The 27,735-nt window shown below is 38.8% G+C and overlaps 1 protein-coding gene across 3 annotated transcripts in view; it reads left to right on the top strand.

Annotated features, from left to right (window-relative positions):
* Positions 1-2,159: 2,159 nt before the first annotated feature.
* rec114 (REC114 meiotic recombination protein) overlaps positions 2,160-27,735 on the top strand; it is a 39,305-nt gene continuing 13,729 nt past the window's right edge. For 2 of the 3 annotated variants that reach the window (XM_059946884.1, XM_059946883.1), the window contains exons 1-5: positions 2,160-2,294; positions 4,010-4,102; positions 19,914-19,997; positions 21,757-21,945; positions 26,456-26,536. In XM_059946884.1, the coding sequence (XP_059802867.1) occupies positions 2,172-2,294; positions 4,010-4,102; positions 19,914-19,997; positions 21,757-21,945; positions 26,456-26,536 (570 nt within the window). In that variant the 5' untranslated portion in view covers positions 2,160-2,171. The remainder of the gene's footprint in view (positions 2,295-4,009; positions 4,103-19,913; positions 19,998-21,756; positions 21,946-26,455; positions 26,537-27,735) is intronic. The other variant, XM_059946885.1, reaches the window with a different exon arrangement.

The following is a 27,735-nucleotide window of genomic DNA, read 5'->3' as shown; positions in this document are numbered from 1 at the left end:
TGCCATGTTTGTAAGATTGCAAGTGATAATGAACTAGACAGAGTAATGAGGAGTATAGAAGATTATTTCAAACATGAGAAATCTCACCCCAAAGTCAACTGTCTACTTTTTTCCATAGATGCTGCCTGGCCTACTGAGTTCCTCCAACGTTTTGTGTGTGCTACAAAGAAGATTATTTATTTAGTTAGTTATTGAGCTCCTGAGTGGAATAGGACCTTCTGGTCCTTTGAGCCACACCACCCAATAATCCTCCGAGTTATTCCTAGCCTAATCACAGAATAGTTTACAATGACCAATTAACCTACCAACTGGTAGTCTTTGGACTGTGTGAGGAAAGCAGTGGCCCCAGAGGAAACCCTCGTGGTCGCAGGGAGAGTGTACAAACTCTTTACAGGCAGCAGCAGGTATTGAACCCAATTTGCAGGTACGGTAAAGCTACTGTGCCTCCCCAATTATGTAAACAAATTCACAACCATTCTGTAAACAAGCTCAGTGAGAACATGGTTATTTGGACATAATGATGAAAAATGTGAGTTTGTGAACTTTGGCACTTACAGCAGAAAGTACTATTCTTTTAATGATGAGAGATTTAATGTATTTTCAAAAATTTTAATAGTGCAAGTGACGTTAGCCAGAAGCAGGTGAATCTGTAGAATTCATTGCCACAGAAAGCTGTGGAGGTCAAGTCACTGGGGGTATTTAAAGTGGAGGTTGATAGATTGGTGATTAGTAAAGGCATCAAAGATTACTGGGAGAAGGCAGGAGAATGGGGTTGAGAGGAGCAGACTCAATGGGCTGAATGGCCTAATTCTTCTCCAATGTCTTATGGCATTATGGAGAAGTTTGGAAATATTGTTCAGACGGACCTGGATGTCCCTGCACACAAGTCACGGAAAGTGAACAATCAGGTTTAGCAAACAATTCGGAGGACAAATGGGTACATTGGCTTTTATTAAAAGAGGAGATGAGTGCAGGACCAAAGAAATTTTACTGCAATTACACAGGCCCTTGATGAGATATTGTCTGGAATATAGTAATTTTGGTCAATTACTAATAAAGAATATACTTGTTATTGAGTAAGTGTGTCCAAGACTCATTAAACTGCTTCCTGACAAGGCAGGATTGTTGTATCAGGGTAGATTGAGTCAACTAAGCCTGTATTCTCCGGAGTTTAGAAGAATGTGAAGTGATCTAATTGTTAATTAAAAGAAATTCCTACAGGGCTTGACAGACAAGATGCAGCAAGGATTTTTCTCCTGACTGAGGATATCAGAATTTCGGGACCACTGTGTTAAATTAAAGAGTAGGCCATTTAGGACTGAGATGAGGAGAGGTTTATTCATTCAGAGGGTGGCAAATATTTGGAATTCTCCACCACAGGGTGGTGTGGGGGAAGGTTATTGAAGCCATCATTGCATTCTTTCAAACTAAAGATCGATAGAATTCAGGATATAAAGAGAGAGAAGGCATGTAGCCTGAGAGGCAGAAAAATATATGCAGACAGAAGATCAATCATAATCTTGCTGAAGGGGCGCAGCAGGCTCAAAGTGCTAGATGGTAGCATGTTTGCTGTTTCCAAGGATGAAGGTTCAATCCTGACCTTGGGTTCTGTCTGTGTGGAGTTTGCACATTCTCCCTGAGAGGATGCTCAGAACTGGTGTACACCTAAGGGCCAAATAGTCCCATTCTGAGTCCTCTGCTTCTAATTCTTTTGTCCGTAGTAAAGCCAGCAGACAACTTTCTCGGAGCATTAAAAGAATAATCTTGAGTTCTGGAAATGTTCCCCATCTACTTATGTTTGCTCTTCAGTAGAAAGCTGAGAGAGATGAAAAATACTGCTCTGACAAATTGATACATATCTAAAGAGCAACAACTTACACACTCCACCCCTCTGTACAAATCTGTATGAGATATTAGATCATAAGAGGAACAGCCGCCTCAAGGCCATTCCCTCAAGCCCAAAAGGATATCCAAGGAATTAGTGGCAGTTGGAGTTTCGTAAACTGATTGGTCTAAAGTGATCCACAAAAATCAGACCTTCCAGCAACAGAGCTCGTTGTAATTGGTCACTGGTGCTACTACTTCAATTTAATTGGTGATTTCCCCCACTGCTCATGGTTGATTGGTTCTTTTCTGAGCCTGTGCGTTGCTTTCCCTCTTGGCGCGGGCTAATGGCGGCGCTTCGTTCGACGACTGGAGCGGCCGGTGGTGGGGAGGCGCTGCCGAGCACCCAGTGGTCGTTGAAGCGGTACGCGCGTTTCCTGGCATCGGGTGGAGCGCCGAACTCCTGGGAGGTGAGAGAGGATCGAAGGAGAAAGTAGCGCAGACACTGTGGGGGGTGGGGGGTTGGTGGTGCTGGGTGACGGAGGTCGGGAACGGCTGGCTGACCGGGGGCTGCTGAGTGACGGACGTTGGGAGAGAGCAGCTCGGGTGGCCCGCTGATTGACGAGGTGTTGGGGAGGATGGACGGCCTCTCCCTTCGTGAATAGCGGCGAGGAGATTGGGGCAGTATGCGGGCGACGGGGGGCGGGAATGGGCGTCGATGGTGTGGGGTAGGGATGGCCTGGTGATGGTGATGGGCGACATTGGCTTGGTGCATAGGGTGTACGGGTGACGGTGATGATGGCTTGAGAACAGCGGCCGGGGTACGGTGACGGGCAGCGATGGCCTGATGTATAGGGTGATTGGCTGACGGGCAGGTGAGGTTGAAGATGTGTTGCCCAGATGACTTGGGTGGTGGGGGGGGGGGGGAGAGAAGGGAGCGATGGACTGGTGTGGTTTAGAGGGTTTCGTTAATAGTAGGATTGGAGTGTATTCACGGGTGGTAGGTAGTTCGTGGCTGGTTATTAGGAAAAAAACACACCGAGGGAATCATCGGGCTCTCCCCCTTTTTTGTGATACTGGGAGATTTACAGATGAAGGGCCCAAAGTATTGTTGAGGACCCCTCTCTACTATTGCTTTGACTCACTGCCATCTGAAAGGAGGTATAGAAGCATTTGGACTAGGACTGCCAGACTGGGTAACAGCTTCTTCCCTGAGGCTGTGAGACTGATGGATACGCTGTCATCACCGGGGTCTCATCATTACGACAACGAGCTAATTACTATATTGTTAACTGTTTACCTGTGCTGCACTTTACTACGTGTATTTCGAATTATTTTAGAAACATAGAAAACCTACCTCACAATACAGGACCTTCGGCCCACATAGTTGCGCCGAACATGTCCCTACCTTAGAAATTACTAGGCTCACCTATAGCCCTCTATTTTTCTAAGCTTTTTATTAATATTTAATATTTTATTAACTTATAATATTTTTGCTTATGTGCTGTGTGTGATGTACCATGGTCTGGAAGAATGTTTTGCTTGATCATATACTGTATATGTGAAGTCGGATGACAGTGAACTGAAACTTGTTTTAGATTATGATATGGGACTGGGAAGGTGGGTGGCTCTGAACTTTGCCAATTTATATTCGTTTGTCCCCAGTTTCTGCTTCCAGTTTTATTTTAAGTGGAAGTGATTGTGGCAGAGGTAATCCAGAATTTTTGCAGAGATTTTGTGTTCTTGTTCCATTAAAATCTCCCATTTGCCTTAATTTGCAGTGTACACCAGCCAGTTAAAAATACTCAGCTCATTAATGTTATAAGCATTTCAGTGTGCTGTAATGAGGACAGATGGCAAGTGTGCTTCTGACTGGTTTGAAAGTTCTGGGGAAATTTCAGGAAGTGGTTGTGAGATTTTTCTGGCATTATCTGATTGTTGTGAGTTGGTATGTATTGCAGTGGGCAACTGATGGTGGAATTTGAAGGAATGTGATGTAGCAGGAAGCAGCAAGGTTTTCTCAGAAACAAGGTGGAACATTTCCAGTCTCAGTTGGTTTTGGAGTATTCTAATGCAGGCACTGGCAACATGTATGAAGCTACTGAAATGTTAGAGGATAGGTCTTTAATGGTTATATAAATATTTTAATATTAATACAAGTAATTAGATTTTGTTTTACTGTCAGGTTTTTGAATCCAGTCCAGAAAAGGGGTTTCTGTCCTTGAATATTGTGCAGTCGGGGCATTTCCTTATCTCTCAAGGTGGGACAACCTTGCTGGTAAGTATGGTTAAACAACTTTCAGATTTATTTTCACTTCTAGATGTCATTGATAAATTGTGTTTAAGATTCGATCAACTGCGTCTGCACGAAGAATGGATAATTAAGTGGGCAATGGAAATTTATAACCTATGAAATAAAAATCTTGTTCACTTTTATAAATGTAACATGATTGGGAGAAGTGTAGTTGAGAATTCAGAATGAAGTTGCTTAGATGCTCATTTTGTGTTCAGGACTGTACTTTGTAAATATTTATTTCTAACCTGAAAATATACCAAAATATGAGACAGGAGAGGATCTATTGTGATCTCCTAATATGTGGAACAAGCTTAGAAGAATGAAGAAACTAGCAAATGATAGTTTTACTCTTTTCCAGCCCTTTGCCATTTCCATCTATCACCTCAGTTTCTTGTATCTTTCAGAATTAATTTATTATTACTGTCTTATATATTATGAATTTTGTTTGCAGCAGTGGTGTAGTGCAAAGGTGGAAAATCACTATAATTACAAGATACATACAAAAGAGGAATGATGAAGTAGTCTTCATGGACTGTTCAAAAATCTGATGGCTATAAAGAATGTTTCTGAATCATTGAGTGTGGGCCTTCAGGTTCCTTTATCTCCTACCTGATGGTGGTAATGAGAAGAGGGCATGTCCAGGCCAGTCAGTTTCCTTGGTAATAGATGCTGCTGCCTTAAGGCACCACTGCTTGAATACGTCGTTGATGGTGGGAAGGGTTGTTCCTATGATGGCGCTGGCTGAGTACAACTGTCTAGAGGTGCTAACCATCCTGAGCATTGGAGGCACAATACCAGTCTTCGGTGCAACCAGTGGGAATGCTGTCTACTATACATCTGCCAAAAGCCTTTGACGTATGAAATCTCAAACTCTTAATGAAGTAGAGTCACTGGCATTTTTTTCTTGGTGATTGCATCAATGTGTTGGGCCAAGGATAGATCCTCAGATGTTGACTTCCAGCAATTAAAGTTGCTCACTCTTTCCTCTCTGACCCCTTCCCTCACCACAGGATGACTGAAGTCCACAGTTAATTCTCACTGTCCCTCCTCACCTGCCAATCACACCACCTCAGCTGGATACAAACACCACATCCCTGCACTTGCTCCTCCCCTTCCCACCACATTTTTATACTGGTCATCTACCCTCTTTCTTCCCAGTTCTGATGAAGGGCCTTCACCCAAAACATTAACTGTCCATTTCCTTCCTTAGATACTGACTGACCAGAGGAATTCCTCCACCATTTTGTTTGTTGCTGTGGATTTCTAGCATCAGCAGTCTATTGTTTCCAATCATTTTGATGGGGATATGTGGACTAGTCTATGTCTACATTATATTTGATCCTTACAGAAAATGAAGAACTATCCTAGAAAGGAAAGAGTTATAAATTATGAAGAAGAAAAGGGTACGTTTGCTATATTTCATTGCAAGTAATTATGAATATTTGCAAAACAAATGAACATCACTCATCCAGTATAAAACAATACAACAAACAAGTATAAAAACTTTGAGTATAAGACAATATTAATACATTTGAAAACTATTTAAAACAATTACTTCACTTCCAAGAGTTTTTCTTTAATTGTTTTTACATATGTAACATGGCTGGTATTTAAGGACTTTTTTGTATGTATAGATGTTTGAAATGGTATTTCAACAGGCTACAGAGAATCTTGAAGAGCAATCTAGGTCAACAGTACAGATTCTAAAGTATTTGATGCTGCCTTACAAAGCAGTCATGACTAAATTACACTAGTCTGTCAGTTGTAGTTTGAATTCTTACTGCCTAATTTGCTTTATCAGTGCCTGGTTGGAGTTTTTGCCAGCCTGTTTAGGAGAGTACTCCCAAGTTCTTCTGTTCATATTTGTAAGTTTCCAACTTGGGTCTATATATTTTTAAGCAGAAACAAATACATACGTCAGATTCATAAACCCCTTGAACAAGATTTGGCACTACTTAAGATATTCAGTCAATTGCACTTCAAGCAGTCCCTGTACTTCTCAGAAATCAGGTTTTAGATTTGTGTTGCCAGCTTAACATCATTGCATGAAGAAATTACAGAAATTGTATTGGGAAGGGTTATTGCATCCAAATACAGTTGATGAGTTCTCACTTGGGTGTTGAATACGTTCGGTGCACGGTGCTATTTTGTATAAAGTGCACTATTGTGCTGAGTGGCAGTTGTTGCCAGAGAGCCCTATTCCATGCAGCACTTTTTCATGCTGCATTTTCTCCAATACGCTTTCAGCAATTTTCTCAACCTGCTTGCACATGGCCATTTTGTTTCACCAGGACTAGTCGCAATTAGGTCTCCAATAGCCTTGGTCTATCTTGGACCAGTGTACTGAGTTCTAGGGGATAAGATGAAAACCTTTGACAAGAAAGCAGCATTTGGCTTTGAGAATGTATCAGGGCACTCTGGTAAAACAGGTCATTAAGTTTATACTTTGCACAAAGGAAGATATCTCTGACTGTAGAAGGTTAATCATCTCAGCCCCAGTCTTGGGATATCACTGTTAGAATTCACTGGGGCATTGACCTTCATTGATGCCCTTTCTTCCATCATAGACTCACAAATGAGAAGTTTCACTGATTAAAAAATTTCAGTTCCATTTGCAATTCCTCAGCAACCCCAATATCCTATGTTCTACACAAATAGGCATAGATATCAGTCAGACATAAGTAGAAAAGTGGTAAGTAATATATCTGGCAATTTTGGTAGTTGGGTAATCTGCTGTGGATTTGTCATCAATCGGTAGCATTACATCATTAATATTGTAAGGGATGGCAAGTACTTGACTCCTGACATGTGTAAGACATTTCTACCATCTTCAAAGCACAAATAAGCAGTGATCTGAAATGCCCTCCACTTGCATGGAGGAGTGTTTGTCCACTAATTCCATCCAGGACAAAGCAAACTGTTCGACTTGCAGCCTATCAACCATCATACGTCTACGGTACCTCCACTGCATACTGGCCACAGTGTGCACTATGTTCAAAATTTTCTACAGTTATGCATCTAGGCTCCTTAAAATGCACATCATAAATGTGCAGCTTTTCTCTAAAAAGGACGTAGCAATTGCTTTGGAATGTCACCACCTACAGGTATCCCTCCCAAGTTGTGCATCATTCTGACTTGGAACTGCATATTGCCTTTTATTAAGTATTACTGGACTTGAATGCTGCAAAGGTCACTCCAATAATGTTCTTGATGTGCCTTCAAAAAGACTACAAATGTTCAAGAAGGTAACCCACCAGAACCTTTTCAAAGACAACTGGGATGAGGGGAGCAATAAATACTGGCCTTGCTGGTATTGTCCAGATCCTAGAAATTAATGTTTTAAAAAGTGTGAAGGTTCATGTTTCAAGTGTGAAGACCGACTTCAATTGATAATAGAGCTTAAGCCTTAAACTGTCAAGTATTCAGATATCATAATTTGCAGTCCACACACTAATCTCCAAGAGTAGTTAGTGATTAGAATGCACAGAATTTCCACCAACGATTGTGGATTTAACATCATTGACAATAAAGTTAATTCAGCTGCTCTAAATAATCCAAAAATGAAGTATGTGAGAAATAAATTGTTTGTTTTAAATCTTCACTCACTCAGTTCCTGAAACTAAAGAGTAGGGGTTCCCAACCTGGGATCCATGGATCCCCAAAGTAAATGGTAAGGCTCCATGGTATACAAAAAGGTTGCTATAAAAGATGATTAAGTATATTCAAGGACGGACAAATCTTTAGATTTTAGCTAGGGGTTAGGAAAATGGAGTTAAGACATGGTCAGTTCAACCACAAATTATTGAATGGTTAGAAGGGCCATAAAACGTGTTTTTATTGTTCCTGGTTACTGGATCTATGATTTGCGTGCACATAAGTTGGAAATTTATCACTTCGGGATCAGTTTTTTTCCCCCATGTGGTCTGAAAACTCTTTGTTTTTGAATATACGTGTATGTACTGGGGGAAAATAGTCATTATCAGAATGAGCTGTAGTCTGATTTAAAATGCATTTATTCCTTATTTTTAATCAAAATAAGAATTGCCACAGCCTCATGGGCAATTTGAACTGGTTTCTGAAGCAGAATGCTTTTATATGTACTCGAGGTCTGTACTTGCTACTACAACAGACTGATTCTTAAGCACTGCTAATAATAATGGTAATAATGGAAATTTATTATTTCTGAAGTTTAAACCAGGGTATAACGTATGACACGAAGGCAGAGAATGCTTGGAACAATCAGTAAGTCAAATAATTGACATTATAGATCAAGGCCTCTTCATCAGAGCTGAAAAAGTGAGAAGATGGCCATGTTTCAAGTTGCAGAGAGACACTAAAGAAACAGAAAAAAATGGTCTTTCACTTTTCAGTTCTGATGAAGGGTCCTTGACCCAAACACTAACTCTGTTTCTCTAGTTGCTGTTGCTGCTTTGCCTGATGAATGCTCACAGCAGGTTTTGCTTTTTGATTTGTATTTCCAGCACCTGTGGTAGTTTGCTCCAATCACCACAAATGGAAATACCTCATAGCATAATAAATGTTGCTTTTAAATGGTAAACTGGGGCACTATTTTCTGTATTCTGAATGATAACCTAGCTGAAGGGTTTATTCTCGTTATCATTCACAACTAATTAAGGTTAATTATTAATTTTGCAAAGGCTAACTATTACTTGCTGGTGAATAAAAGTACTGCCTGTGGTGCACAAGAGACTGGCTGCTAATGAAAACTAGGCTATCCTTGAAGAGATGAAAATGGTGGGAAAATTGGAGCTAAAACATTAATTTTATTTGATCTATAATGCTACATGAGCTGTAACAAATAAGGTATGTTAAAATGTGCATTACATTGTAGCATATGCAATGTGTGCACCAGGTTGATTATTCAGGGTAAGTGCATCTTCTGATTTAGTTCAGGTGCCTGTCAAACAGATAATGTTCTTGCTAAAAACATGAAGTCCCAGCTTCAACTTCAGATGCTGTTCTGTGTTGAGAAATCCATGATCTGTCATGGCTAATAGCTTTTAAAGTAACTCCTAGGCACTTCCATTTTACTTTAAGTGTCAATATTAATGATTGTGTGTGATCTCATTGGTCAGTTTTCCAAATCAATTTCTAATATATAATAAAACTTCCAACTGACCATAATAAATTACCTGTGCTTGTGTCCTCAAAAATATTTGGGGAAAAAATCATGCATATGATTTCTGTGGGAATTGTTCAGGAAGTTAGGAATCTTAGATAATACAGTGAATGAATGTTGTCAATGAAAATTCCTTCAAAACTTTGGAATGCAGGTTATTTCCTGGGGATTTAGCGCCTTTCAAACTTGTTTTCTGAAGTATTAATTACTTTTGTTTAGAGACAGCATGATAATATGCCAATAAATCCACGCCATCCAGTTACAAGCATATGACCAATTAACCCACTAACCCATAAGTCTTTAATATGTGGAGGGAAGCTACAGACACAAAACCCACAGTCATGGAGAATGTGCAAACTCCTTACAGATAGTGGCAGAATTAAACCAGGGTCACTGGCTCTATAATGGTGTCAGCTAACAGCCATGCTACTGTGCCACATTAATTACTAATGCTAACTTTTTGAGCACCTTGTCTACTTGAGGCCTTTACTTCTCGACTATTTCTAGGAGGTCTTCTGAATTTTCCATAAAGAGTGATACAAAATATCTACATATAACTTTTCTGTCACCTTATTCTCAATATACCCTTACCTGTCTGTTTTTCAGGGATCCACATTAACTTATAACAGTCTTTACCTTTCTATCTACCTATGGAAGCATTTACAGTTTGTTATGATTCTTGCTAGCCTCAGTCCATTGCTGAGTTTCAATTTTTTTTTCTAATCCTCTAGCTTACTTTCTCCAAAATCATATGCCATTGTCATTGGTTTAATGCCTTCTTTAAATTAATTTGCTGAATACTTCATGATGGATTGTTTTTGCCCTAAAAGATGCATATTGATTGTAAGCTCTATCCATTGCATGTTTATTGGCATACTTTTTAATGTTCTTAAATTTACCTACTTGTGCCTCATGGTTTCATAGTTTGAGCCCCAAATTTCCCAATGAGCCAAATTGGTCTTAATTTTTATTTGTAATTCCTCCAATGACCAGTGTTCCCTAAAGGCCACTTGGCAACTAAATCATCAATTAACCCTTTCTCACGTAACCAATACTAGACTTAAATTAAGTTCTTCCTTGTTGGATACTTCACACACTAATGTAGATAACCATTCCTTATGTACTTCACAAATTCATCTTCAACACATTTGGTTTGACAAGTCGATGTGTAGATTAAATCCCCCCCCCGGTTATTGTATTACTCTTATTACATGTGCCTCTAATTCGCTGGTTTGTGCAATACCCTTCTTTCCCAGTACTGCTTGGGGGCCTACTTGCAACCTCCACCACTGTCTACCATGAGCTTTGCAAACTACAACTGCTTGATTTTTCTGAGCTATATCTCTTGTTGACTTTTATATCATTCTATAATGTCAGACCACTGACTGTCTTTTCCATTTTGCCTGTTTCTACTGTTGGATGAGTTGACTGGAATATTTAAATCTTGGACATTTTGTTATAGCCACTAGATACTGCTTTTAAACAATCTATCTAGTCATGAATGTTGCATGCAATTCAGATAAGCTTTTGGTATTTTTTTTACCATTGTGTCCAATTCAAAGTGTCAGCCTTTGACTATTGTTTCCAAATTTGCAGACCTACTTAATGGATTTGTTGTTTCCCTTTAACTTACTAAGTTCACCTCTCTTGGTTCATTTCCCCCATCTCCAATTTTTAGACTGGTGACATATTTAGTATTTAAATTCAATGATTTTGTAACCAGAGTTGTTTGAGTAAGATTGGTCCCAATGGAAGATGTACTGTCTCTAATGCTGGTACTCTCTGAATTGTAGCTGTTCTCTCACCCCCACAATCTTCTGAGTCATATTCAGTTCTTGGATATTTCCTCTGTCAATATGCATGTGACTCTGGTAGTAATCCAGTGGTTATTACTGTTGTAGGTTTACTTTATAATTTGGACTGTAATTCATATTTCTTCAGCAGAGACTTCTACTTTGTTTAATCTATGTCATTGGTCTCCATATGGGCCTTAACAATGGATCTTGCCCTTGCTTCAAGTTCAAATGAAGATCTTAGTTTGCCCTACTGACAAACTGAATGTGGCTACACAGCAACTTTAAAATTTGATCCTGCTGGTTTTGCAGTTTGGTATATTTCTGCTACATTTATAGATGCGTAAATCAGGTTTGGCAATATCGTTGAATAACAGTTCCACTTTTTCCATCAAATCCTCTAAGGGAACGAATTTTGCCACATTCATGAGAAGGTATCTATTTTCAAGTGTTTTTATATTAATGGAGGATTGTGAGAAAATCATTAGCTCAGTTTAAAAGATGGAACTTCTTAAAAACCTATGGCTTTGTGTTCATGTGATAATTTAACATGCAAATACTCAGTCTTAAAACTCTTAAAAGCTCATCTCTGACAATGTTTGCAAATGATATTTGCATCCTTAGCTGGTTCAATGCTGCTAACTAAGGGGAGTGGGAGGAAAAAGGGGTGGATAGGCAAGGGTAGTGGAGACGCAGTTGTCTTTCCAATTCTGTTGGTAATTCATATTGAATGCCACAGAAAAAAAATTGAGTTAAGTTGTGTTCCATGGTAAAAGCCTGGTGGTGGTTACTTATCTAAATAACATTTTATCTAGTTGTTTTATAACCGGAAAATGATCTAAGGTGCAACAGAGACATTATTGAAAAGAATTTGATGACAGGTCACACGTAGGGATCTTCTAGGACAGAAGACTGAAGGTTTGTTCTAAGAAAGTTTTGAAACTATTCTTAATGAAAAGAGGCAACATTTATGGAAGAGATTTGAGAGCATGACTTCAAAGCCTTTGCCAGCAATGTTGAGTACTTAAATTGTGGGGTGATCATGACATTAAAGTTTGTAGAGGGTTGTAGGCAGTTAGAAGTTTTAGAAACAAAGATCATGGAGGGAATAATATGAATGGTTTGCTGACACTGGTGATATAACACAACATAAGAATTTGTTGCATGAAAGTGCCATCTGAGCCTGCTCTGTCGTCTATCAAGATTTTGACTGATTTAGTTTAGCCTTACTTGTTTGCACATTTTCCCTATATCCCATGGCTCTTGTAATATCCAGAAATCTTATCAGTCTCTTGTTTTGATTGAACTTCCATATCCTCTTGGATAGTAGATTCCAAAGATTCAGCATGCTGTGATAGAAGAAATATCTACTTATACTCAATGGTTTGCTCCAAAATCTGAGATTCTGATGGCAGGGGAAACATCTTCCACGCTTTTATGACATAAGTCTTCATCTAAATTTTTGTACATTTCTACAAGATAACTCCTCATTCTTCAGAACTCCAAACAAGTCTGCTCAATCTTTCTTTATATGGCAAAGGCCATCCAAGAAAACAGACTGAATAATTTTTGATGCACCTCTTAACCAAAATTGTAATTAATACTTGAGATGTAGGTCTTGCAAAGTTCCAGTACAATAATGGTAAGGCTACTTAAGAACTTTAGGCTCCCATGTGCCGCCTTTGCCACTGTTAACTTTTAGCAAGATCTCCTGTTTCTCATGCAGTCAAGGGCAGTGTTCCTTTGGCTTTTCTAATCACTTGATATGGTAAAATCAGTGTTTCTAGAATAAAGAAAGATGTTATCCCTGGGTAGGGTTTGCTCTCCTTTCTGGATCATCAGTCCAGGTTTACCAATCAATTGCTACGTCATAATTAATTGTATGATCAATTGCTACTTTGTCATATTTCTTTATGACATGGGAGGAATCAGTTCAACCCATTGAGTCTATGCCAATGTCCAGAGTAACATTGTCAGTTCCATTCTTTCACTTAATGTCCTATTGCATATTCTCTCATCTTGCTTAATATCCTGCCCATTACAGTGGTCAATTAATCTGCTACCCTGGATGTCTTTGGAATGTGGGAAGAAAGCAGAGCACCTGGGGGAAATAAATGCAAGTACAAGGACAAAACTGCAAGCTCACATAGGAAGTGTGAGGATGTCTACGGGAAAAAGAATCTCAGGGTTGTATGTGGCAAAATGTAATAAGTCTGATGTATTTTACTTTGAACTTCGGGTCAGAATAAAAACCAGGTCACTGGAAATGAGAGACAGCTATACTGCTATAAATAACACTTGGCAACACATATTTTTAACCCATCATTGGAACTAATTGCTATTACTGATCACTGATTGGAATATCACTGGGTGACAGCAATTTCTCTGACTAAATATTCCAAATTCACATGAATTATACCAATATACTCAGACAAGGCTGCATTTACTTATGTGGAATAAAATTTTGGAAATGGAATTCAAAACCCACGTACCCTCCATTGGACTTCTAACATAAGAATTAGCTTCCCTTCCATTGACCGCTTACACTTCCTACTTACTGCCTCAGGAAAGCAGCCAGCATATTGAAGACTTCTTCCATGCTGTCATTCTCTTTTCTTCACCCCCCTCCCCTATTTCCGTCAGGCAGAAGATAAAAAATCTTCAAAACATTCACCAACAGGTTCAAGAAGAGCTTCTATTCCACTGTTAAAAGGCTCTTGAATGGACCTTTTGTATAAAAAAAAATGAGCTCCTGATCTCTCAATGTACGTTGTCATGGCCTTTGCACTTGTATTTGTCTTTGCACTACACTTTTTTAGTAAATAACAATATATTCTACATTCTCTTACCGCTTTTCATTTTGTACTATCACTATGTATTTGTGTTTGAAGGGATCTGTCTGGATGGCATGTAAAACAAAGTTTTTTTTTGCTAAATCTCAGTACAGTGAATTATATTTAATTGCATCATTTTGGCTCAATTAAGTGGCTGCCCCAATTAGTCAAAGTTTCATGGAAATGGTTTAAGTTATTTTTTAAAAAAAAGACAAACTGAGTAATAAATTATGTATTTAAACGAAAATTCCAACACTACCATTAGTTCTACAGTACTATAAAACTGCATTAGTTCCTAATAGTTACCAACAGAGGAATTCATCCAGTATATGCAATGAGCAGAATCGGAGCACATACCTAATGCAGATAATGGACTGCCTTCATACAATGCTATCAACGATTGCACCCTCCAAATCTTCATGTTCATTGCAATATTCAAGGTGGCTGATGTGTTCAAAATTTTGGTTGTGCCTTACTTGTTCAGAAATAGCTTCATTTTCAGTCTTGACTGTTTCTTGCATCTCCAGGCCTGAATGCCTGAAACTTAAGTGAGCAAAATAGTTTGGAATTGTCTTGCTACTTATTTTTGAGTCAACTATCAGTGACAAAAATTGCTGCTTTCTGAATACAAAACACACATAACTGTAGCTATTTAAAAACTTAATCCTAAGGATGGTGTAGTGTCTAAAGGCCACATAGATGCGTGCAACTGATGATAGTTAAAACGTGTTTGGCAGCAGTCTCCTGCCCCTATTAAGCAGCATAGTGATCCAAATAAACAAAGGGAATCCCAAAAATGTTCTTAATGTCCCAATAAGCAGCTGCCCGGATTAACTGATGAACTATGTAACTGAGATCGACTGTATATACAGGATTAAACAGGTATTGAATGGATAAGTAATGGAGGGATATGGACCATGTGCAGACAATGTGATCAGTTTAAATTGACATCATGGTCAGCACAAATATTGTTCCTATGCTGACAGTTTATTTTCATGCAGTAAAGTGTCAGTCAAAGGGGAGATGGTGGATATTTGAGAGAGAATAAAACAAGGCTGCAGGAAAATAAGAGAAGGGTTAATAGACTCGTAAGAATGCACTGCTGAATGGATCTGGTGGGCTAGGGTGGCTTTCAGTATTATGAATAATAAAAGGTCCTGATTAACGGAAATAGCCTAATCAATCTTCCTGCTTTGGTGTAGATCAGTATTGCAAGAAAGGATAATAAATGTGCCAGTAATATCCACATCTGTGGGTAAATAAAATGTCAGATCACACTGCAAGCAGGTTTGGTTGCACAAACTGACTACCCTGCAGACTACCTTACATTTGAAGAACGGCTATTGTGAAATTGACATTGTTATTCCTACCAACGTGTTAATATTTTTGTACAACATGGAAAAAGTTAGTTGTAGAAAATATGTAAATGTTGGATTTTAAAGGTATCATTTTATCCTCATTAAAGTAATACTTTTCTCTTGAGTAGTCTCTGCTCTGTGAAAGATGATTGTCAACTGTTTCTTAAAAGTATAGATTTGTAATTAGAGCAGGGGTAATTATTTCCTCTATCACTTATGATTTCTTTAAACTGCCTCTGTTACGTATGATCTAGATGGCAGTTAGATCGTTAAATAAATATTACTCAATTACTTTCACAGATAAATTAGTCTTTTGCTATCACACTCTGCTCTTTATAATGTGCTGTCTTTGAAAACAAGCTGCAGTAACAAAGCTGTACATTTAATATAGCAAGAGGAGGAGTGTAGTGATGAAGACTTGTGTGTCCATCTAATGCCCTCTGCTGTGTAGTGATGTAATGACATCAATAGCTTTTCACCAAGGGCAAAACCTGAACAAGTCAGGGGAAGACTTGTACTTTCACACTTCAAGCATTTTCAAGTTATTAATCATCTTGGGCATGCCTAATTATTCAATTGTTTGCCTCAAATGTTGAGATGCTAAAAATAAGAGGCAATTGATAAGAAGAATAGGTACAAGCTGTTCCTATTGGTGGAATAATTCAGTATAAAACAAGAGCAAAACCTTAACTTTTGAATTGGACAATTTGAGAAAATATGTGCAAACAGTAGTGTAATCTAGGGCTTTCTTCCATAAGATGTGGATACATAAAATTTCCATTAAATCTGGTTGAGTATGGTTATGGTGCAGATATGAGGAACTGATGTATAGATCAGCCAAGATGTAATTCAGTCCCATTCTTTCAACCAGTGATTAAAAGCTGTCTATTTCATTTTCTCCTTGACAACCCGTGAAGTACCCATCACATTTTGTAACAGAAAGAGTGGAATGTCATGTATGCTCAGCAATTTCCCAGAGACTGCACTCTTACAATGACTAGATAATGGCTGTAGTAATATTGATAGAAGAGCAAGTATTGACTAGAACACCAGTGACAGTATTCCTAGTCTTATAATTATGCCTAGGATCTTTTATATCCACTTGAGGAAAGATAATTTAGCGATTCAGCTGAAAGATAACACTTCCCTCAATGTTAGAATTTAAACTCCCACTCTTACTAATTCAAAGATGTATTATCTGCTGTAGGACTTACTAAAAGAAAGTTCACAACATTACATCAAAATATGAGAAACTAAAGAACAATAATAAAGTAATAGTATACTAACAGCTGCTGCTGCATTCAGAAATGGACACCTGGAATGGGTTACCAGCTGGAATGTTACCAGCAAAGCCCTGGAAGAGGTAAGTATAGACAGCAATGGGTAACACTCGGCTTTTTGCAGCTGGATGAACTGAAATGGGTCAGTTGGTCTTCCTCAACTATAATTATCTTGTCATCTTTGATAAATTACAGTGGTGGATAATTATTCTGCTACCATTGGTTGAAACTGCAAATGTAACAGGAAAAAGGGGTAACAAACTCAAATGTAAATTAATGTGACTTGATATTCTGAGTAGAAGTGAGAGACAAGTGAAACAGCACTTGGAAATAAATCTATAGATGGGATCTTTCATGTCTGTATGATGATGAAAAGAAACTTTTTCATACTATCTTGAAAGTTTCTTCCCACGGCAGTTAATCTGACCAGCCATTTAGTTAATAACCCTCCTCTGCCATCTATCAATTAACCTCGTTACTGCACTGTTTGTAAAGACTTAAAACTGCTTTTTATAATCCTATTTACCTTGTAAGTCACGCTGGTATTTATGCATACAGTATTTTATTCCATAACCATATTTTAACCTCTAACTTTATTTTTTGTAATTTTTTTGCATGCTGTTCCATGACTAATACACCTCAGCATATGCCTAATATGTGTAAATGTATATTGCAAATAATGTTGATACTTGGTTATTTTATTGAAGTACAATAGTTTGTAAGGATTGAGATGTTAATTTTAAGTATGCTATTTATGTAGGAGCCAGAGTTCTACACCTTGCAAAACTTTTTTCAGATTTCTTATGTCCTGAAAAATTGCATGGCTATGAAACCATGTTACTAATAAAGTATAAATTTAAAAGAATTAATTAAAGATCTGAAATGGATGCAACCAGTGAGTGGCATGGTAGTGTAGAGAACAGCTTAATGCCGTTACAGTAGTGTTTTAACATAGTCTGTGCCGTGCACAGAAACTTTTTCCAGAATTATATTCTCAGATATGCACATGAGAAGCAAAATGAGGATCCAGTTGAGTTATGCGGTGGGAAATCTGAGCTACTTTGCGAAGCCTACCTGTTAGAGGATCCTCTGTAGGTCACCTCAGTGCAAGCTAGAACACCTCAAATAAATGATCATTCTACTGACTGCAGCTGACTCTTGTATCCAGAGTGCAGTGGAGAAGTCCATTTATCTGCTTTATCAGTCCTTTCAAAATGATAGATGTATTGTGCAACCTGGTAGCACATTGATGTACAATACACGTGACAGAATTCACAATTGCATCTTGAATGGTTGAAAACTTTCTTCACCCTTCTACTTTTGGAACTACAGTCATTCAAGTGACATTTGAGTGTTTCAGAAAAGATCCAGACAGGGATCTATGGCACCAATAAGTTTTTTTTGCATCTGCTATTGTCCATGTATTGAGGCAGTCAGTGGTTCAATTGATATCTGTTAAAATGAAATGGCAAAAAGGCACCATCATGCTAAATGGTGGCCCTGTGATTTATTTTAATATATTGATTTAGAAGTTCAGTAGATTCCAGTTCATTCATCCATCAGTTAATCTAGGCAGCCACTTATTTAGGACAACTCTTAAAGAACAAAAACTTAATTGAGAAATAACTGGGATGTCCTTTGTTTATTTGGGGTACTATGCTGCTCAATTTGGCCAGGAGACTGTTGCTGAATGGTTTCTAACTAACGTCAGAACAGTTTTTAAATAGTGACCATTGTGTGTGCTTGTGCTCAAAAAGAGTGTGACTTTTCTCACTGGAAGTTGGTGAGAAATAAGCAGTAAGACAATTTGGAACTGATTTGTGCACTGTGGTTTCAAGGATCCAGGCTTGGAGATGCCAGAAACGACCAGGAATGAAAATGAAATGACTTCAGTACTTCAAGTTGGGAACTGTGAAAAATTTGAAGATATCAACAATAATCTTAAATGTTGCAATAAAAATGAAGATTTGGAGGATGCAATGACTTCAGTACTTCAAGTTGGGAACTGTGAAAAATTTGAAGATATCAACAATAATCTTAAATGTTGCAATAAAAATGAAGATTTGGAGGATGCAATTGTAAAATTGTATGAAGGTAGTCCAACATCTGCACTAAGTGTCTGTGCTAATTTTGTTAGCTTGCAGTCAATCTAAAGAACACTGCAGCATGTTAGTTACCCATCGTATCCACCGATGACAGTAAAACTTCTATGGAAGTGTTTTTAAAATGGAAAATGTGTTGCACTGAAACAGTTCCTATTCTCTCAACCTTGTACACCTGGGTCCAGTGGTACAAATGGTCATCACAAACTAGGATCTGTGCCTTACCATGCATTTCATTCTCCACGAAGTTTTGCAGAATCTCCTTCATGGCTGCTAGATCTCACTATTGATTTCATCCATCCTCTCTACTGGAGCTGACTTCACATGCTAGGACAGGCATGTCCCTATTTCAACAGGGTATGAGGTCACCAGCTACCCTCACCTGGTTTAATTTGCATGGCAAAACAGTCAACTGGGGTGTGGCTGCTGTTTCATGCAAACAGCTACTTGGAGCCACAGGTGGGAGCTGGATGTATGGTGGGGACCAAAGGTGATTGAGCTGTCCTAGGATAGACACTCAGACCCCTTCATGAGTGGTGCCACCTTCCCTTGACACCCCATACATGGCAGTATATGCTGGATAAATTCCTCCATCGATAACTTAAAAATGCCACTGTTCCTTCAATGTTATCTTGTTACTCTTTTAATGTCCCTTTTGTATATTCACTCACTCTTGTAATTTATAACAAAAATCCTTTCAAAAATAACAGCAAAACTCCCATTAATGATTAAACCAATGTCACATGCAATCTGTTAGCATTTATTTCTTTATTTAGAAATCATGTGGATGAGTTTGCAATTTCTGTTGGTCTAAGGACTTATAGCTAAAGTGTCACCTTTTCAAAGGTATGCACATTTACTAAGAGATCTCCACCCTTTCTAAATTGCACACTCTGGAATAAATCACTAGTCTCAGCAGGAATAGTATGCTTAATAAAGGATTGGTAAACCTTTTGTGCTCTTGTTGCTTCTGTTTGTAAATGGGAATCTTGAAAGCTTTTATGAATAAATTCACTATGGCACTACTGCATATTTATTAAAGTGAACTCTATAGTACTTGGTGTATTTGAATTCTGTTCTCTGGCTTTGCATTGCAGTATATTTCTGCAAATGAGTGTTAATCCTTGCTGGGCTGAGTGTATTTAAACTTGCTTCATATACTATACATTGGTTGAGAACAGGAGACTTGTATTCCTGGCCAGGATTGCATTCAAAGAAAGAGTTGAAATGTAATTCTGATTTACCATGTTACATGGCCCACCTGATGAGGCCTGTTTTTTTTCCAGGAAGGATTTTCTCTAATTGAAGCTCACAAGTGGTGGAAGGCAGTACGTAGAGCAGATTGTGTGCTCTTTGGATCTAAAGTGAAGGTAAGAAGTTGTAACTTTTTTAGGACTAGAATATGTTCTACTTGTTAATTTTGGTTAATATCTCTCTGTAGATATCACCTTTTGGTGGAAAGCCTTGTGAGATCCTGAGGTCCAGAGAATGATGCACCCTGGAGCTCAGCTCCTGCTAGGGTCACCCATAGTGGTAAAATCAAGGGGGAGGTTCCAGACAAAGACCGATCCAACCAGTACCTCAACAGTGAAGCTGATGGAAGATGGTGACAGATCATGATGGCAGTGAAGGTGGAAGAAGACTGCAGCAGTGAAGGGTTTCCAGTTGTCTTACATTCCATGCTACTGGAACCTACCCAATCTGTCGAGCCATGTGGTGACTGCACATACATCAGACTACCCACATTAAACAAAGTCATGCACAAGCATTCCCCATTAAGGGAATAACCCCTTTAGAGAACATCATACTCAGCTCGAGGGATCATACCACTATTTTGCTTAATTACTATAATTTTCACTCACTGGTAAGATACTAAATTGACTTCAGTGTAATGATCATCAGAAGTGAGGCAGAGATTGTTTACACTTTGTGTATTCGTAATTACTTTAATGTTGTCACCCGTACTGAGATGCAGTGAAAATTTTGTTTTGCATGCTGTCCAGACGAATCAATCCAAATGTAAGTACACTGAGGTATTACAAAAGCAAAAAACATAACAATGGAGAGCATAGTTAAGATTACAGAGAAAATGCAATACAGGTTAACAAATATGGTGTATGGATCTTGAGGTAAATTATGAGATCAAGAATTCAAATTTGTTGTTGAAGAGTCTTGTAATAGCAGGATTAAAAACTGCCCTTGAGCTTGGTGGTATGAATTTTTAAGCTTTTGTATTTTCTGCCCATGGAAAGGGCGAGAAGAGAGAATGACTAGGTTGGGAGGTGGCATTGATTATATTAACTGCCTTCCCAAGGTGCAGGAGAAGCTGGTTTTCGTGATTGTTTAAACTACATTCACAGCTCTCTGTAATTTCTTGTAGTCTCGGGCAGAACAGTTGTCATACCAAGTTTGTGATATATTAGGACAGGATGCTTTCCGTGTTGCATTGATAATAATTGGTGAGGGTCATCAGGGACACGCCAAATTTCCTATGCTTTAAGGAAGTAGAAGTGCTTGTTTGCTTCTTTGACCATGGCATTTGCATAATTGGATAGGTGATATTTATGATTTCGAACTTGAAAGTTATAAACCACCTACATCCCAGCACCATTGGTACAGACAGGAATATGTATTACTTCCCATTTCCCGAAGTCGGCGACCAACTCTTTTGGTTTTCTGCCATTGAGTGAAGGTTGTTATCATTACACAATACCACTAGGCTCTCGCGAATAAATTACAATCCACTTTTCTTTTCCTTCAATGGAAACATCCCAGTTTTTGACATTCTCCCTCATAATCAACTTTCCCTTCCCAGTATAAGTTTATCAAAAATAACTGTTTGCAACATCTTTGTGCAGCTGACAAATAATACGAGCTTTCATTTACATGGTGGAGAAACTAAAATCTTAATGAGGAATTAAAGCTACTTGAGAGTTCGTGCTGTGATATCTATGAATAGAAGTTTACAAAAGATTGTCTTTCAGTCTATAAACCTTACAGATTCTAAATACATTTTGATTCTAAGAAGTTTTGACAGTTCATGTAGAGCAATTCAGAATTACTCTATTCAGCAAATTTGAAAATTTGAGAAAGCACATTTGTAGTCTGTTTCCTTTTCTCCTCATATAGAATGAAAGCCGGATGTTTCGAGTGCAGTTCAGTGGTGATTCACTTGAACAAGCAATGGAGCACTGCTCTAACTGTATGCAAAAACTGCTTCTCCATATACATGTACAAAATCCTGAGGGAAATGATGTGAATCGAGGTCTATTGTTGAGCCAGCCAGCTAGCAACCAGTCTGAAAGTCTGGAGTTAGAGGTAAGATAACAGGGATAAAGTGACACCTATTACCCAGTTTGTTTTGATTTTATTGTAAAGTCCTAATCTGAGACCTGTTTAACAGTGTAATGTTGATATGCTATCAAAATATTCCCCATCTTTCCTCTCAATAATATGAATGCCTTGTACCTGTGAAATCTCATGCAGCACTGACAAGCAGCTTATCTGCAAGTGGTGTTACAGAATAGGCTGCATTAAAAGCTGCACAATGTGAGAAACATCACTATTTGTGGTGGTGTTAGTGAGCAAGCCCAGCTGTCATGTTGTTAAGCCTCTTAAACTGCACCTCAGCAGAAGTATGCCATTGCTGGATATCCTCTACAAGTATTTCTCATGAAAAGTGTACAACAGTGATGATGAAACCTAGAGATTATTTCCACATATAGGCATTTTTTCAGTGTATTTGTGGCTGAAATAATTAGTTATCTGCAAAACTGAAATCGGGGGACATGTGGAGACCTCTTCAATGACTAGAGTGAGATATGCCATAAAGGAAATTAGTTGTTATCGGAAACCAGCCATCATAACACCGGTACATCATTGCAGGAGTTCCTCGGAGATCAATAGCTGCTTCATTAAAGGCCCCCTGTCATAAAGTTAATTTTGGTCTGTTTGTTGACACTTTAACAGTTCTTGGCTCCATTTATCTGCCTTTGATAATGAAGCAACCCATGTCACTGTACTTCAGGGTCTGGTTAATATCCAGATTTTGGGTGAAAAGTAACAGGTATTTTTTCCAACACGCAAGGGGCAAATAATGGTTAGCTTGAATTGACTAATTATGCCCTAATATCACCTTGACAGATTAAATGTTAAATTGTATCTGATGCTTTTACTATTAATTTTTTTAATCAATTTTGCCATGTTAAGGATGCCAGAGAAATTGCTGCTGTTTGTGGTTCAATCAAAGGAAGAAAATGCGGCTAGGTCTTTTTCCTTCAACTGTCTGCCAGCAGCAACAATTCAAACATGAGTAGAGTTTGGGGCAGCACAGTTTAGCAACAATATTCAAATTTTCTTTGAGCAATGTTGAGAAAATCTAGATAGAGGATACCAATTTAACACATTAAATGACAGAAGTGATTCAGAGAGTAAATGGTCTGTTGCTACTTCCATGGACCTCTGTGCTTTATCCCTTTTCCTCCAATTTTTTCCTCCAGATTGGATTGGAAGATTTGTTTTTGATATATTGGAAGGCTGTGGGTTTTAAACATGGCCCAGACTGCCACAAAATCTACCCTGCAATTCTTGCCAAACTGTGCCACATTTCAGGTGGTGCTATCTTTAAGCTGAATTAGACTAAAGCTTTGCCTTCACTTTTATGTGGATACAAATAACCCATGGTGCTATTTTGAAGAAAAGTTCTGTGGTTCTTTCCAATATCCTGGTCAGTGAATTTGCAATAAATGTCAAGCTTCAACCACTTTTATTTACTCCGTATGAGATCAAGAAATAGCCGAGACAGCAAAGGCAGTGGCAAAGGGTGACATTGTGTAGTACTAAATGCCTTGTTCCAGAATAAGCTGTACCTAAGCCAGGATGTTCCAGTGCAGTTACAATGCAAGTATCAACCGAACAACATGGAAGATTGCGCTGCTGTGCCTTGACAAAAAGTAAGACATTTCCATTCAGATTAAGTACCACCCAGTGAGTCTACATCAGTCATAAGCAAAATGAAGGGAGACATCCTTGGCAGAGCTATCTGTTGACATTGCTATCAATAGACAATAGGTGCAGGGGTAAGCCAGCACCGCCATTCAGTATGATCATGGATGATCATCCACAGTCAGTACCCCCTTCCTGCCTTCTTCCCATATCCCTTGACTCTGCTCTCTTTAAGAGTTCTATCTAACTCTTTCTTGAAAGCATCCAGAGATTTGGCCTCCACTGTCTTCTGAGGCAGAGCATTCCATAGATCCACAACTCTCTGGGTGAAAAGGTTTTTTCTGAACTCTGTTCTAAATGGTCTACCCCTTATTCTTAAACTGTGGCCTCTGGTTCTGGACTTCCCCAACATCGGGAACATGTTTCCTGCCTCTAGCTTGTCCAATCCCTTCATAATCTTATGTTTCAATCTGATCCCCTCTCATCCTGCACTCACTCAATAGCAAGAATGTCCTTCCTCAAATTTGGAGACCAAAACTGAACACACCACTCCAGGTGTGGTCTCACCAGGGCCCTGTACAACTGCAGAAGGACATATTTGCTCCTATACTCAACTCTCCTTGTAATAAAGGCCAACATGCCATTAGCTTTCTTCACTGCCTGCTGTACCTGCATGCTTACTTTCAGTGACTGATGTACAAGAACACCTCGATCTTGTTGTACTTCTGCTTTTCCTAACTTGACACCATTCAGATAGTAATCTACCTTCCTGTTCTTGCCACCAAAGTAGATAACCTCACATTTATCCACATTAAACTGCATTCTCCATGCACCTGCCCACTCACCCAGCCTGTCCAAGTCACCCTGCATTCTCCTAACATCCTCCTCATATTTCACACTGCCACCCAGCTTTGTGTCATCTGCAAATTTGCTAATGTTACTTTTAATCCATTCATCTAAATCGTTAATGTATATTGTAAATAGCTGTGGTCCCAGCACCGAGCCTTGTGGTATCAAATGTCCATTTTACATTTTGTCTAGACTGTTTTGGCTCCAAACAGCACAGATATGATCCAAACTTGGACTAAACTGAATTTCTACCTTCAACTTCAAGGCAGTATTTGATTAGGGCATCAAGCTCTGATACAAGTAATGTCAATAGGCATGAAGGGGAGATAGACCTTCTTCATAAAATGGAGAATGACTATGGTCACAGTCACAGTTCACATGCCAATTCCAGGATGTCACTAGAGGAGTGGCCTAGGCTTAACCATCTTCCTGATCTATCAATGATCTTCCTCTATTATACTGCCTGAAGTGAAGATGTTTGCTGAAGGTTCTACAACACTCAGTTCCAGTCAGTAAATAAAGCAGTTCATGCTTGCAGGTAACAAGATATAGACAAAATTTAGATATTTGTAGGCAAATAGTAGGTGAAGTTCATGCCACAACTTTTAGGAAATGTCTGTATTCAATAAAGGAATCTAACCCAAGGCATTCAGTAGCATTACTGTCAACCTCCTGGAGAGTTGAGCAGAAACTAAACTGTGACTTTGGATCAGATAAGTAAGTTGTGATCCTGCGGTGATTGATTTACTGCCATTCCTATTTACAAGATACTAATCATTCTCCACCTGGATCAGTATACAGTCGGCCCTCCTTATCTGCAGGGGATTGGCTCCTGGACACCCGTGGGTGCTCAAGTCGGTGGACTTTAGGACCCGGTGGGACACCGGACCTTATTTAACCTGTGTCAGTGTGGTGGACTTTAGCTCCTGGCAGAGCTTGGAACCCACCACCCACAGTGTTTCTGTTCCGGAAAACGATCACAATTGAAAATAAAGTGGAAATAATAAAGCAATCAGAAAGAAATGAAATTCCATCGGTCATTGGAAAAGCATTGGGCTACAGTCGGTCAATGATTGGAACAATTTTAAAGGATAACGTGAGAATAATGGAACATGAGAAGGCCCAGCCCTGGTGAAAGCTACAATTAATACTAAGCAACGCAGAGGTTTAATTATTGAAATACATATGTTTCCTAAGTGTTTTGTATGTATAGAAAGGTAAAAATATACTATATACTGAGACAAACATTTGACTAACTGACGCTAAATAATACCGGATGTACCTGTTCTGACTTGGAGAACTTCTGTTTTTTTTTTGATTTCCAGTCTGCGGTAACCTATGCACATCTTCCCATATACTTTTCTATCATCTCTAGGTTACTTAAAATACCTAATACAATGTAAATGCTATGTAAATAGTTGCTATACTGTGTTGTTTAGGGAATAATGACAAGAAAAAAAGTCTACATTCTCGAACAACAAGTGCAGGAGAGAGAACTTCCGGGTTTTCCTGATCCATGGTTGGTTGAATCCGTGCATGCAGAACCCACAGATAAGGAGGGCTGACTGTAATTCCAATACTCGAAGCTTGACACAATCCAAATACAGAAGCTTGCTTAATTGGCACCCCGTTAACTACAGCCAAATATTTATTCCCTTCACTTCCATCAAACAGTGTGTAGCATGTATAAAATTCACCCTGGTTACTCTCAAAGGCAATTCTGACAACACCTCCCAAAGCAAAAAAAGGCAAAGATGGATGTGTGCGCCCTTGCTCATTTCCTCTGAATTGCACACCATCACGACTTGGAAATATATTGCTATTCCGTCATAATTACTTAATCCTTTGTAGCAATGTGGAAGTAGCTTCATCACAGATTAGTAGTTCTAGAAGGGGACCAAGCAGTAACTCTTACCAGTCCCATTCATATTGTCAAAAATTAAATGAATAAAAATTTTAGATCATCTGCTAACTACTTCATAGATGTTTATGGGACCCATGTGTAAGTTGATCATGATTTATATTTTATTGACAGGCTCAGGATACAGAGAAAGGGCAATCACAAATGCAAAGCATCCTTTCTGACCATAGGATGTCAATAAAACAAGTAGCAAAGGTAGGTGAAAATAATCGTGTTTCTGTCTATTGCCTTTTAGTTTTAGTCAGGGTAAGGTTATTTTAGAGAGCCAACCTTGCTACTTCTGATTCTTAAATAGATATTTTTGACAACTTTCACATGTGAAAGTTGGCCTATAATTGGCTGATCAAAAGCTTTTACAGCTGAATATGTGTGCCTGTCAACTGTCTGCAGAGCAATACTGATTTCACTTTAACACATTGACCTAGAAGTTCATTGATAGAGAAAAAAATCACTAGAACTTTTTGTTGTCAAACAATTGTTTGTTGACAATAGTCTGCCATCTCTGTTGAATGGACACTAGAATTTCTAGCTTAGCATAGCAGTTAGCATAATGCTATTACGGCTCGGGGCACTGGAATTTGGTGTTCAATTCCAGCATCATTTGTAAGGAGTCTCTGTAACTCCTCCCTGTAGAATGCTGGGTTTTCTCTGGGTCCTCCAGCATCCTCCCACTGTTCAAAGACATAGGGGTGGGTTAATTGATTATTGTATATTGTCCCGTGATTAGAATAGGGTTAAATCAGGGTTGTTGGTTGCTGGGCAGAGCTGCATCTCTAAATACTGTTTTGGGTTTCTGCTGAATTGCATAGTTTCCATAGGCTTTCAGTGCAACCAACTGGGTATTTGAAAATGTCTTACCTGGTAGTCTGTTCTTTGTCCAAGACATGGTTTCAGTGTGGGATGGAGTGAAAAGATGTGGTTGTCAGATTAACTTGCCTGCATAGGTATCTGCTGTGACTGGAATGTGTGAAGATTGAAAGGAGAGGGCAGGGTGGTCCAGTATTGATGAATCTTCAGTAGAAGACAAGACCTGGGTTTTTTTTTAATGGATCCGCTGTTGATGTTGAGGAGAGGGTCCAAGTGGTGGAAGCTTGAGGAAAGTGGAGGTAAATAGGACTGGTGTGGGAGGGTGGGATAGTAAATTAGAGTAAGGAAATCTGTGCAGTGCCATAAGTGTGTGTATGAAGGTGCAAAAGAATTCACTGACTGACTGGAATTAACACCCAGTGTACTGTTGCATTTTCTGAGTGTTTTTAGTGGTGGTTGTAAAGGGAGCATGATCCAAGTTTCCTGTCAAAACTCCAAAAGGAGCTTTCCCAAGAAAAATCTGTTGACTTTCTTCATTTATGTAGAAGTTGGACAGATACACAACTGAACTTGTCAGATGTGATCCC

This window comes from Hypanus sabinus, chromosome 21 (genome assembly GCF_030144855.1).
Source record: "Hypanus sabinus isolate sHypSab1 chromosome 21, sHypSab1.hap1, whole genome shotgun sequence".
In the NCBI taxonomy this organism is placed as follows: Eukaryota; Metazoa; Chordata; class Chondrichthyes; order Myliobatiformes; family Dasyatidae; genus Hypanus; species Hypanus sabinus.
This window is presented reverse-complemented; position numbering and strand designations above follow the sequence as displayed.